At 43.0% G+C, this 14,345-nt stretch overlaps 1 protein-coding gene across 2 annotated transcripts; it reads right to left on the reverse strand.

Moving 5' to 3' along the window:
* Positions 1–483: 483 nt before the first annotated feature.
* Positions 484–8,716, reverse strand: GDAP1 (ganglioside induced differentiation associated protein 1). 2 transcript variants are annotated; one of them, XM_075270454.1, is made up of 6 exons: positions 8,575–8,716; positions 5,592–5,784; positions 4,397–4,570; positions 3,063–3,157; positions 2,594–2,708; positions 484–984 (listed from the first exon to the last, which is right to left on the reverse strand). In XM_075270454.1, exons 1-6 carry the CDS (start codon positions 8,668–8,670, stop codon positions 602–604), a joined length of 1,056 nt encoding a protein of 351 aa, XP_075126555.1. In that variant the 5' UTR covers positions 8,671–8,716; the 3' UTR covers positions 484–601. The 2 variants fall into 2 exon arrangements, with proteins under 2 accessions (XP_075126555.1, XP_075126554.1); XM_075270453.1 differs by having other exon boundaries at positions 484–987.
* Between the last annotated feature and the right edge of the window lie 5,629 nt (positions 8,717–14,345).

Consider the following 14,345-nt stretch of genomic DNA (forward strand, 5'->3'; position numbering starts at 1 on the left):
CATATATCATTTGTCCAGTTATTTTCAATGGCTGACAATGATATTTTGCACAGTAGTTTTATGTGAAATATTATTATTGTTGCTGGAAAACCCCTTTAGCTTCTAAGTTTGAATAGAACATAAAACCATTTGGTGCCGTCATCTCAAGGGATTGTTGGCGGAGTATAGATTAATTTACCTGAACCCACGGACTCTTGATGATGGACCTGGGGTTCTGACCCCAGATCAGACGACCACCGCTGGTTCCAATCACATGACCAGGAGCTCAGTATCAGGAAAGAATCCCAGCGTCCATCATCAACAGATCAGGTAAATCAATCTAAATTCCCCACTGCAATGGAGGCAGTAACCAGATCCAGACTCAAAATACACAGTGGATGAGGGCTATTAACTCCTTAATGCATAATGATAAGCATGAAAGACACACAGATAACAATCTATACATAAATGCTGTCTATATTTTATTATGATGACATCATGTGTACACAATGTGAATGGCTTTATGGCCACAATCCCGATTATGTATGTTACACTTTATTCTTCTATATTCTCGCATCTTTAGAATAAACTCTTAGTATTATATTTAACAGTTTAAGACAAACTAAAAAAAGTGTTTTGCCCTAAAAGAGGAGAAGGCATTGAAAAGTCTTTTTCTAACACAGAGAAAAACAATGTAGCCCGCGCCCGCCATCAATCCTATCATGACGGTGGTGCCGAGAATAGAAGGGGCCCGTTTCTTGGCCACGCGGAATGCAGTCGGCAACACAGCAGAGATTAAAATGTTATTGACATTTCCAAGAACTTGATTGAACGTCTTCCTTTGTAAGATTCTTTCGTAATATGCCTCCAAATTAGGACGTTTTCCATTCCCCCAGTTTCTTCTAGCAAATCCAAGGAACTTCAATCGGTGAAGAGTGACAGCTAGTGATACGTCTGCCAGGCTGAAAAACTGTCCACATAGCCATGACTCACTGCCTGAGCCTTCTTCTGTATACAAGATAGAAACAATAAATGCCAAAGGAAAGAACATGTATCTTAGAACACAGTTTATGGTGCATAGAAACACTAATATTTGAATATATATACAATATAGTGTATCCATTGATTAAAGGTATGATATATACGGCAGAGCAAACCAACACTGGCCATCTACTAGGGTCATAATTAGAGGTGGAACAAAAGTTTGCAATTGCAATCTCCTCTTTGTCATACAAGATTAGGGCAGATTCACACCTGCACACGGTCTCCGCTTTGTGGGTTTCCATCTTCTGCTCAAGAAACTGGACAGGAAACGGAAACCCGGCATTCAGTTTTCAAATCCATTCACTTGAATGGGTTTGCAAAGTGACTGCCTGTGAGCATCTTGTGCCTCTCCGCAGCGAAACCAGTTTTTTTAACTGGACACAAAGTCACACATGCAGGATTTTGTGTTCAGTTTAAAAAAGAAAAAAAACGGTTTTGCCGCGGGCAGGCACAAGACGCTCACGGGCGGTCAATTTGCAAACCCATTCAAATGAATGGGTTTGAAAACTGACTGCCGGGTTTCCGTCTCCTGTCCAGTTTCTCGGGCAGAAGACGGAAACCTGCAAAGCGGAGACCGGGCGCAGGTGTGAACCCGCCTTTAGCCTACCCCTTCACTGAAAGGCTTTAGGTTGTTGTTGATATTGATGACCTCTTCTAATATGAGATTGATGGGGGTCTGACAACCCGCACCCCCACCTATCAGCTGTTCTTAGCAGCCTTCAGACTTAAATAGTGTATGAAGCCAGAAGGTTGGGTATTTATTGTGCTAGAGTACTACAGTTCAGCAAATATTCATTGTTTCCTTGTACATAAGCCCCTGTGATTCTACATCAACCCTTCCATAGCCCATTATAGAGCCTTAAATGGGACACACTATGCTTCCAGCATGGGCTACTACTCCTAGGTGCATCCACAGTGGCTGTCTAGGAGCTGCAGGTCCTGTTGCTCAATAAGAGCCGATACGCTTTGTAAGGTCACTTCCTATTCCTGTCCCCACCTGTTATGTCTTCATGCCATTCCTGGCCATTAAAGTAGGGCACATTAAGCATTGTGACTGAAAACAGCCTATTATGACATCACCATTTTTCCCCATGTAATCACATGGACCTGTGAGAAAATCTACCAACCCTTATTCAGATAACTCTTTAGAAGTCATCATCAGAGAACATATTACAAAGGCCCCAGATCACCCCCAAAGATTAGTATAAAGGACCAGCAGCTGTTATGGCATAACTGCCCACTACTCACCCATCACCTGTGATATCACCACTCATCATACCCTTTCTGATACTGCCACCCATGACACCATCTCTTTATATGATGCGTCTACCCCTATGATGTTCTTTCATGCACTGACCCACCACTCCATGTCTTTTAACAACCACCCCAATGACGCTGTTTCCCGTCACATCTGCATTCACCGTCCGTACAACTAGGGACAGATTAAGATTAAATGTCCAAGGTAAAGAATGTTTATCTGGGCACCCCAGAAGAACACATATACTAATGTAGGATTCCAATGTGCTATTTTTAATTTACAGATTATTTATTCTGGATTAGTGGTTATTACCTGGGGTTTCTTCACTACGTCTTTGTAGTTCAGTTTCAACCTGGTCCAGAACTTTTTCCAGCTCATCGAGGATTTTCTGCAAGTATTTTATGTTATCATGCTCCATCAGTTTCGTCTGTGAAAACATCCACACAACAGAAATCCAGTAATCCAATAATCCTGGCAACTTGTATTGAGCGCAGGTTTTATGATTGGTTATAAAGTGATTCTAGATAATCTACATAAATTATATTACAACAAGAGTTATCTTATTAACATCTGCTAACATTTCTGTAATCTAGGAATTATAAAAGTTGTCACAACGCAACACCATAAATCTCAATAACAAATAGAAAATGGAATAAAGAATCAAATATGGAATTTTATTAATAAAATGAATTTAAATGTAAAAAAAAACTACTTTGTGTTCTAACATGTATCTAATAAAATATACAATATGATACATTTGTTTGCATTAGGATTCACTTACTTTTAGGCGTTTTTGTTTCGCAACATAGGCATCTTCAAGGTCGGGGTTTTCTTGAGCCAGTTTCTTGAGTTCAGATTCAGTACTACCGATCTGACCTGCCAATGGTGAACATCAAGACTGATCAGCAGAAAACAGAATAGTCATTCACAATGTTCCAGCTGCTACTGCACAAAAATATTTGGAAATTCTTTCTAATTCTTATTACTTGACTATAGATCATGAAACAAATGCATTAAGCACATGGATTTCCAAATGCAAACACAGTCAGACAACCTGTACCTGAGAAGACCACGTGAACATGTGCAAGTCACAGATTTTTTTTTTTTTTTGTGGGACATTTTCTCTTTGGTCGCCATGCTCCAAAGATAAGCGATCACTTTATAAGGTGGAACAATCCTTTAAAAGGATTCTATCATTCAGAAAACTGATTTTGAGCTATGCATACGCCTGAATATCCTTTAAAAAGGCTATTCAGTTGCTGCCTCCAGTTTTTCCACAGACCCCCCTCCTGATTTTAGTAAAAATGGGTAAATACTATATGCTAATGAGGCTCATCGAGCACCATGGGCGTTCCCCAGGGCCAGTGAGCAGCCCCCGCGTCATACCTCTGTAATGCCCCTCTGTTGCTTGTACTCCAGAAGACCTCCTTCTCCGCACGTCCTGTACCGCCTATATCTTCTGTTGTCTCGCTCTGGGTGGTTGAAATCCCGTGCATGCGCAGTAATGCTATGTTCTGAGCGGTACCGCGCGTGCCCAAGCGTCATTTTCTTTCAGAGAACTGCATGACCGTACTGCGCATGCACGGCATGCTCGTGAAGTTTTCAGGGAAACAAAGTATACTGAGCGACCATACTGTGCATGCGCAGCACACTCGTGTAGTTCTCAGGGGAACTGAGTATACTGAGCATGCGCAGTATGCTTAGTTCCCCTGAGAACTACATGAGTGTGCTGTGCATGCGCAGTACGATCATGCAATTCTCTACAAGAAAACGGTGTTCAGGCATGCGCAGTACCGCTCAGAACAGAGCGGGGGGGGGGTCTTTGGAAGAACTGGAGGCAGCATCTGAGTAGCCTTTTTAAAGGCTATTCAGTCATATGCTTAGCTCAAAATCAGTTTTCTGAATGATAGAATCCCTTTAAAAGCATTGATAGTCATGTATAATTTTCCTAGTTGTTATTTCTGGATCTTTAATTGGCGTTAGCAGTCATCTGGTAAGGTGTTCAATATCCACTCCATGCACATAATATACAAACAAGCACAGTGGTATTCACATTCTGCTTTCAACAATTGGAAGAACATAAAAGTTCCACGGTACTGTATATACTGTACGTACTGCGAATTCTAGATGTTGCATATGCTGGTATCATTGAATCCACTGTTAGCTCTGGGTGCAGGATACAGCCATGAGTATATGCATCCATAGGCAATGAGTCCAGCAGTTCTCTGTAGTGCTGCACTCTGACATGGTAGACACTTCCTTCATCTGGTACCAGCCTTGGTGTTTTCTCTGCATATATATTCAGATATTACCAGGATTATTTACAGACAAAAGTAATTACATCAGAGTTGCAAAAAATCATGCCACATTGTAAAGGGACGGAATCAGGTCACGGTTTTAACTCTGGGCTGCATTTTCTGGACTGACTGGGCTCAGCTGACCTGAACTCACTGTATCATAGTGAATTATCACCTGACCAGTGGTCTACTGTCCTACAGTCAAGTGATGCTGTGAGTACGGGACAGGTGACCTGCAGGCAGCCTAGAACACACTGTATCACAGATGACTATGGCTATGACTATTATCAAATTTGTGGATTACAAGACTAAGTTTTAAAGGACTTTAAAAGCCTTGACAAGGAGTGAATCGTAGACTATTCCAGTGAACCTGACCCCTCCATTCTGAAGTTACAATGCACTCCATGCACTTAGTATCTGTATATTCACTGATATAAATGTGATATAAATAGGGAAAGAACCCCAAACAGTACAATCTCCCCCACAGTGGCCTCCAGACAGTACAATGCGCTCCAGTGGCCCACGCATATTATTATATGCCCAGTATTATATGCTCCACAGTAGGTCCCCCTCACAGTATTATATGCTCCTCAGTAGCCCCACACACAGTATTATATGCTCCACAGTGGCCACCACACAGTATTATATGCTCCACATTAGCCCCACACACAGTATTATATGCTCCACAGTGGCCACCACACAGTATTATATGCTCCAAAGTAGGCCCCCACACATTATTATATACTCCAAAGTAGGCCCCACACACAGTATTATATGCCACATACCCAGTATGCAGTCCCATGAAGAGTGTCCTCCTTCTTTTTCTTACTACATGTGCCGATGACATACATCATCGTGCCTGCGTCGGCACAGAGGTGACACTCTGAAGTCAGTGTAAGCCGCGGTCCCGCTGCCTACACTAACAGTTTTTAACTGTATGGGCATTTGAGGTTTTTGGCAGTCTACCCTTTACTATAAGACTGTTCACACATGATCCATATCAATGCTCTTACCGTTACTAAATGTCTGCTCCAGATAATCAATAATCTGGGTAGCTTCACAGATGATATTCTCTCCATGCACCAGGACTGGTACTTCTCCGGAGGGGTTGAGTCGCATGAACCAGGGTTCATTGTGCTCGCTGAGGGGAAGGCTTACGTCATGCTCCTCACAAGTCAATGCTTTTTCTGCTATGACTAGCCTCACCTAATAATGACAAAACAGATGTATATGTCATTGAAAAAAAACTCAGAATGGGGTGGAAGTGGAGAAAAACTTTTGTACAACTTTTTTCTTGCAAATGCGTTCAGGGGGTCCCCATGCGGACTCCCTCGAATGGATTACCGACGCAGATGTGAAAGAGGCCTTAGATAGGTCAGGCTCACCTTATGCTTCCTCCAAACCTCCCCTATGAAAATGCCTCTGTTGCAAATGAGCAGTTTGGAGCACCAAGGACGACTCCAAACTACCCCAAATGTTATATGTGTCTTAGCATTAATACTGCAAGTGTTCACCATACTATACGCATCCAACCAAGCTCTGCTACATTTTTTTTTTATTTTTCTTTAGATAAGGCCCTGTTCATATCATGATCACATCTATATTTGCTATACACTTTTGGAAGGTATGCAGACATCAGTATGTCATTGGAATATGGGATGGAAATCCTTGCAAACATGGGGAGAACATACAAACTCCTTGCAGATGTTTTTTTGCCCTTGGTGGGATTTGAACACCAGGACTCCAGCGCTGCAAGGCTGCAGTTCTAACCACTGAGCCACCGTGTGGCCCCCATGTATTCTTTATATGTGTATTTTGCCAAAATGAGCGCATGTTTACTCCGTGTGAATGGACCCTTACAACCAATCATTGGCCTCAACAGCCATCCATGCAGGAATTACACTTGAGGCCAGTGATCGGCTGCAGAGGTCATGTGTGCAGGTCCAATACATCACCACTGTGGGAATTACATATGCAAAAAGAGAAAGAGATGGCCCGCACATCCCAGTCTTATACATTGATCTAGTGCTTCTCAGCAAATTCTACAATACTGAACATGAGGTTCTTAGTATACATATTGATCAAGGTGTATAAGCCCACTAGCCACTTCACGGCGACCTCTTTATAGTGGGTCCCTACTCTACTGGGTGCGGCACCACACAGCGACCGCCACAACCGCAGGGCAAGCGACCCAGTGGTCCGGCAACACCCCTGCCTCTCAGTTCTCTGACTGGAGCAACATGGTAAGGTGAATTTTTGAGATCTGTTCACATGGTGCGGTGCTACATGGTGTCTGCTGCTTCTGTGGTACTGTGCCCATGGGGCAGTGCGGCCCAGAGCCTGGGGGCTTGGTCTGGTGGCAGGGGTGTTGCCGGACCACTGGGTCACTCGCCCTGTGGGCGCTGTGTTGTGGTTGTGGAATTTGCTTAAAAGCACTTGATCAATGTATAAGACTGGGATGTGCGGGCCCTGTCTTTCTCTTTTTGCATATGTACTATAGGAATTACAACTGAGGCCAGTGATTCCCTGCAGAGGTCATGTGTGCATGTCCAAAACATCACTACTGCAGGAATTACACCTGAGGCCAATGATCCCCTGCAGAGGTCATCACCACTGCGGGACAAGACTGGCAGAGGGATCCTATATGGCAGAGGGATCCATGTAACAAATCACCATCCCCTCACATGGAGATCAATGTAATAAAAAGGATCTATTTCTGTCCAATGTTTCTGAAGGACATAACAGTACAGTATATGTTATTCTACATGTTTGTGTCTTTCAAAAAGTACAGACAAAAATGCATCTGTTTTTTGTTTTTTGGTTTTTTTAACATGGATCTCTGCAAACAGATCGCAATCGGTATTTACATGTGTTTTTAGCATCGGTTAAAGAGATGTAAAATATGTGATGTGAATGGGCCCTAAGCCATGTTTATGTGTTCTTAGGTTTTCCCCTGAGTATATTTTACATTAGATAGGCACATTGTAAAAATGTCATTTATAAGGATCCCCCTCAGTAATAGGAATAATGCAGAAGGGGCCTCAATGTCTACAATACAAGGCCAGATGAGCCCCATTTCCTAGACTAGGGTGTGGGCAGTGAGATGAGATCACTGAAGGCTCCTTCTATAGCAGGGGTAGGGAACCTTCGGCTCTCCAGCTGCTGTGAAAAAACAACTCCCAGCATGCTCCATTCCCTTCCATGGGGGTTCCAAGAACAGAAGTGCAAGTATGCATGCTGGGAGTTGTAGTTTTGCAACAGCTGGAGAGCCGTACGTTCCTTACCCCTGTTCTATAGGATACATTGTAGGAGACAGGATGGCATATACAGCCCTATATACTGCACATGGGCTGATGGTATACAGCCCTATATACTGCATAGGAGCTGATGGTATACAGCCCTATATACTGCACAGGAGCTGATGGCGTATACAGCCCTATATACTGCATAGGAGATGATGGTATACAGCCCTATATACTGCATAGGAGCTGATGGTATACAGCACTATATACTGCACAGGAGCTGATGGAGTATACAGCCCTATATACTGCATAGGAAATGATGGTATACAGCCCTATATACTGCATAGGAGCTGATGGTATACAGCCCTATATACTGCATAGGAGCTGATGGTATACAGCCCTATAAACTGCACAGGGGCTGATGGTATACATCCCTATATACTGCACAGGGGCTGATGGCGTATACAGCCCTATATACTGCACAGGGGCTGATGGCGTATACAGCCCTATATACTGCATAGGAGCTGATGGTATACAGCCCTATATACTGCATAGGAGCTGATGGTATACAGCCCTATATACTGCACAGGGGCTGATGGTATACATCCCTATATACTGCACAGGGGCTGATGGCGTATACAGCCCTATATACTGCACAGGGGCTGATGGCGTATACAGCCCTATAAACTGCAGTCCAGGCTCCATGAACCACAGGCGCGGCCTCCAGCCCTGAGCTGTCCAGTCCTGATCTCACCTTCTGAGACGTGAAGGAGTGTGTCCAGTGGTAGAGGATCAGCTTGTCCCCGGGGTGCGGGCGGACTGTGGGCAGCGGCCCCGGCTCCTCACTCATCTCTGCCGGGGGATGCTCGGCTGCTGCAGCAGCTACTACTGGCCTCCGTCTGTATCAGCAACGGCAGCAGGAGCAAAGCATTGTGGGAGAACGGTCACCTGTGTACTGTGAATAGGGAGGCAGGGAGAGCAGTGCTCTAGTGCTATATACTATAGCAGATATATATATATATATATATATATATATATATATATACAGCTATGGCTGTAATGTATCTACAGTGTCTGTAATATATGTGTATAATAGCTGTAACATATGGCTACACTGTCTGTAATCTACGTATACAGTACAGTGTCTGCAGCATGTGCATAATGGCTATAATAATGTGTATAATATCTGTAATATATATAATGTCCATAATCTGTATAATTTCTGTAACACATGGCTACAATGTCTGTAATCTATATGTATAACGTCTATAATAATGTGTATAATATCTGTAATATATGTGTATAGTGTCTATACAGTCGTAAACCATAAGTGTTGGTACCCATGAAAATTTTTCCAGAAAATGAACAATTTCTCCCTGAAAATTCTTGCAATTACACATTTTGTTATACATGTTTATTTCCTTTGTGCTTATTGGAACAACACACAAAAAAACTGAGAAAAAAAAAAAAAGCTGGACTTGGCAGGGGGTGGTGAAAAGTCCTCCTAAGGCTGCATTCACACGGAGGAAAATGGTGTGGATTCCACGACGATTTTGGCGAATCAACGCAGAATTAGCATGGAATCGGTGTCAAAACTCTATAGGAAGGCTTTTTTCCCACGCAGAATCTGACGCCGATTCCGCACTAACTCCGTGCCAATTCATGCCAAAATCAGTGCGGAATCCGCAACATTTTTCTCTGTGTGAATGCATCGGGGCCATTTACACAGAGTTTTTTGGCAAGGAAAAAAATCTGATTCAGGAATTAGGAAATTTTCCAATTCCACGTGGATTTTCCACCTCCTATTGGCTGCATTGGTTTTTGCAAGCGGAATCCACCTGAAGGAAGAAGCTTTTTTTCCGCTAGCGGAAGCCATAGAACTCTATGGGGAGGCGTTTTTTCCACGTGGATTCTAACACGGATTCAGCGCCAAAATCCTCACCAAAACACAACGTGTGAATGGACCCTTACTGTTCTTTTACTTTTATGAAAACCATTTATATGACTTATTCATACTTTGCAGTTATCGGTCCTCTTTCCTGCAGCAATAGATATAGATAGACATTTATACATTCTACTGCAAGTACTTTAATATAGTTCTATTCATAAGTATAACGCTTTATAGAGCCAATTCTTTGACCAGTTCACACTCTACAGTTATCTGTGTTACATTTTGCAGCATGTAGGGGTATAGATAGGGTAAGTCCAAGTGTGGCAACTGTGATACCACTGTAGTTTTCTATGAAATTGTTATAAACTTGCTCATACTTTTCAATGGCCATCCAGTTTTGCAGATAAACCTATAATACGGCATGTTCTTTAACAAAGAGCAAGTAATAAACAATAAGCTATCTAATAGCAAACTATGGCGGCATTCATATCTACACGGTTGTCTGTTGTCATCTGCGTCATGGCTGCCACCCATAGACAGATATAGACTGTAGATCAGCCAATAGATGGATGGATAGATAGACGGACATTTATACGCACTCCATAACACTAGATTTATTCTGTATGAATATATTTCTATTTATTTAGACAGAGGTCCCAGGTCCGATTGTAACTATTGTATAGACTCTATACCCATAGACTTTCAATAACACTCATTCAATATCTATTCCTCCCCACTCTCCCATACACATGCACTCTCAGTTCATCTAAACATGTATGTGTCATTGAGGAGAGCAGGCTAAGCTGCTGCTGGATACATTTGGCAATGGCTTAAGAAATTTCACTCCATTGTGTGCAGTGACCAAAAGCAGCATATGAAATACATAGCCATAAATAAACTTCTTCACATAGGCCGGTATTTTTAGTATACACTCCTAGGCTATTTTTATTATCTTTCCATTGTATGAATCGTCCACTAATATATATTCCACCACTAGAGGGCTCTGTCCACTTACATTCAGATAAAAGAGACCAAGGAAAATGATCAATATCTTGTGAAACTTTGTATCTTTATCAAAGAAACCCAAGACGCCGCAGTATTCTGCAGGTGGTAGGATGTACTGTCTGCAGATATATTAGATTGTTACTTTTTATTGCAAGTAAATTTGAGACTCTTAGCACATATTTTATCAAATTCTGTAAGCCCCCTGCCACAACACAGCAAGCTCTTTGTGTTTATTGGCTTTTGCATTGCAGTCCGAGCAGATTTGCACCTGTCCTGTTAGGAGGTGCTGAGTAACTGTATCTTTTTGCATCAGATGTGTTACAAATACATATTGATAAGGAATTTAGATTGTGAACCCGACTTGGGACAGTATAGACAATATCTCTGCAAAGCACTGCAGAATATGATGGCCCTCTATAAGTAAGTAACAATAAAATAAAGAAGGTGTTATTGATAGAAGTATATAAGTCACAACCCATGTTAGGGCTAGTTCACACGGGGCCAAAGGGGCTGATTTTGACAGCGGAATCCACGTCATAATCCGCCCCTTTACAATGGTGGTCTATGGAGCCCACTAGCGTTCTTTTTTCCGCTATTGCCAACTGCGTATACGCCGCATTTGCGCCGTTCAACGCAACCGCAAAATAGCGTGGCGCAAACGCGGCATATACGCGGTGTTAACGTGGCGTTAACGCGGCGCTATGTGCAAAAATAAGCACAAAAAACGCCAGCGTTACTCAGTGTGAATGCAACCTTACACTGGATTCACACTAGCGTTGGAGGCTCCCTATTATACCTATATAGAAACCCCAGTGTTCGTATAGATATATATGTCCTATAGACATGCTGCAATTTCCAAAAATGCAACATTTTTTAGAAATTACAGCATTTCCACTGCAGATATTTTTCTGCAATGTGTGGATGGGATTAGCCAGAATCCTATCCACTTTGCAAGTACTGCAAGAAATCTCCAGACTCCATTATCAGCAGGATGTGGTTGCAGATAGCAGGCAGCAGTTGTTACCATATATCCTAGTGCACATTTGATGCATGCCCCATAATCCAGTGGAATGGACACGCCTGATTTTATTGGATAATAGTATGGCTTTATGCCCAGAGGGTCTTGCAGGTACTCACTCTCTCACGTCTGTAAAGATCATTATTCATTTATTTCTATAAAGCAAATGTCTTAAAGGGGTACTCCCACGTCGCATACTCACCTGTCTTCGTTCCTCTAAAATCTTCTGTCTTCCGGCTTTGTTTCATCATTGGTGGGCGGGGTCACATATGCAAAGCCAAGCGGCGAGATGCCGCCAGCCCTGCGTGCGCGCTCATACACCAGTCTACCCTTCACAATGCAAATACAGTCGCCACTTGGCTTTGCATATGTGACCCCGGAGCGGAATAACAGCATCGCTTCTGCCGCTGCTGGCTTCATGCAGGGCAGAAGCATAGCGATGTGCCTGTGCCGGCGTCTAACAGTCCCCAGCATCCGCCTATTACAGCGGATGCCGGGGAGTTAGACGCCGGCACAGGTGAAGCCAGCAACATCGCTATGTGCCTGCCCTGCATGAAGCCAGCAGCGGTAGAAGCGATGCTGTTATTCCGCTCCCCCTCCGCCCCCCTGTTGCTGGCTTCATGCAGGGCAGAAGCATAGAGATGTTGCTGGCTTCACCTGTGCCGGCGTCTAACCCTGTATTGGCAGCCCCTTCCCCCAAAGGGAAAACTACCCCCCCCCCCTCTAGGCTCGCTCCCTGCACTTAGCCCCTCCTCCCTCCCCCCTGAGAGCAGGCAGACACATCACTTGACTCAGGAGCAGCTAGATCAGGGCTGTGGCCACAAAAAAATGAATAAAGTGAGATAGTGGCCAAAACAAAGCAATTTTGCTGAAGCAGTGTATTTAGGAAAAGTCTTACATTCACATTAATAAGCATTATAGATAGGATCCTTGTGACGGGACAACCCCTTTAAGTTGTCTGTACAATGTAGTCCAAGCAGCGGTTAAGAATATTAAGATGGCATATGTTATCAAGACAGTTTAATCCCATAAGGATGTAGGTGGGTTTGGCACGTAAACCAGTCATTCATTTAGCTGTTCTGCCAACATCTTATCTGACTCCCCCCATACACTGGCACACTTACCTCGGCCATGCAGTGCATGTGTACTGAACCAAGAGAGGGGAGAAAGATTCTGCCAAACTTCTCTGGCAACAATTTATCTATCCAAATCCAACCTGTTTATCCAACCTGTCTGTGCCATGATTTGAGCAGTTGATAGTTCATCAATAAAGGGAGTCTGTCAGGTAGTAAATCTCTATCAAACTAATGACAGTACCTTGTAGGGAGGCTTATACACTGTCCAAAGATCCTTATCTTATTCTGTATTGCAACCCCATATTCATAAAATTCTGTGTTTTATTCTTATGCAAATTAGCTGAAAGGGGTCTTAGGGGCGTTTCTTATCCTACTGCGACTTTACTCAAGATAACTGCCCCTAATTGCCGCCCAGTTCTGCCCCCCGTCCCTCCTCTGTTTCTTAAGTGACATCTTCCACTTTGCCACATTTTGCCTGCTGTTAGGGGTGATTTTTCTGGAGAGAAGAGTGAAGCTCCAGAAGGAGAAGAAACGCCCCTAAAGCCCCTTTCAGCTACTTTGCATAAGAATAAAACACTGATTTTCATGAAAATGGAGCTGCAATGCAGAATAAGAATGACATCTTTGGAAAGTGTACAAGCCACCCTACAAGGTGCTATCAATACTTTTTTTTGCTGACAGAATCCCTTTAACTCAAGGCTGTCTGTGAAATGGTGGACTCTCAGAATCTTCTCTTCTCAAGATCCCCCAGAAACACTATTACAGAGATACTCATATATTTTCCCATAGCCATGGGAATCATAAAGCATCAGTAAAATTAGAATAGTGACCTTGATGGTAAATGATTAACCAACAATGAATAGCAGGGAGATAACCAACAATGTTCCTTTTCATGTGTTCACAGAGGCTTTAGAAGCTCAAATGACTTTATTTAGAGCAGAGACCCAAGATGCACAATCTGTACAGGGTTAAAATAAGAGCTGCTACAGGGAGCACATATATTTTATTCACTTACTGTGGCAGTCAATAACATATACTCTAAGTCTAACATCCAGTAAAAAAAAAATCCCACACTGAAGAAAGAAACTGCAACAGGTGTCAATAGGATAATAATCTATCAATGCCATTACTATGGCGCAAATAAGTGCAGGCAATGGTGAGAAAATCAGATTATTATCCAGCAAGCTAGGAAGGCAGGGTAAATGGGTGTGCGATAAGCTGGTATTGATTTTTTTCAGGAAGTGGGGAGGGGCAACTTAATACACATTAAAATAGTTTCTCAGGAAAAACAATGATAACATTATTTTTTGTAGGTTACTTATGGTCAGACAAAAACATATAGGCACATAGCAAGATCAAAAAGGAGTCTTCAGGCATTATGCTGGACCTTGGACCTATTTCTCCGAGATCTGCAATTTGGGAAAGATGAACCCTGGCAGTGTGGTATAATCAAGGCTTACTGAATCAGGGGTCCACCGGGGGATTTACCTGCGCCCCTGTGGGTTAGTGCAAGCCTGCAGACAAATCAATCCAGC

This window comes from Leptodactylus fuscus, chromosome 4 (genome assembly GCF_031893055.1).
Source record: "Leptodactylus fuscus isolate aLepFus1 chromosome 4, aLepFus1.hap2, whole genome shotgun sequence".
Classification (NCBI taxonomy): Eukaryota; Metazoa; Chordata; class Amphibia; order Anura; family Leptodactylidae; genus Leptodactylus; species Leptodactylus fuscus.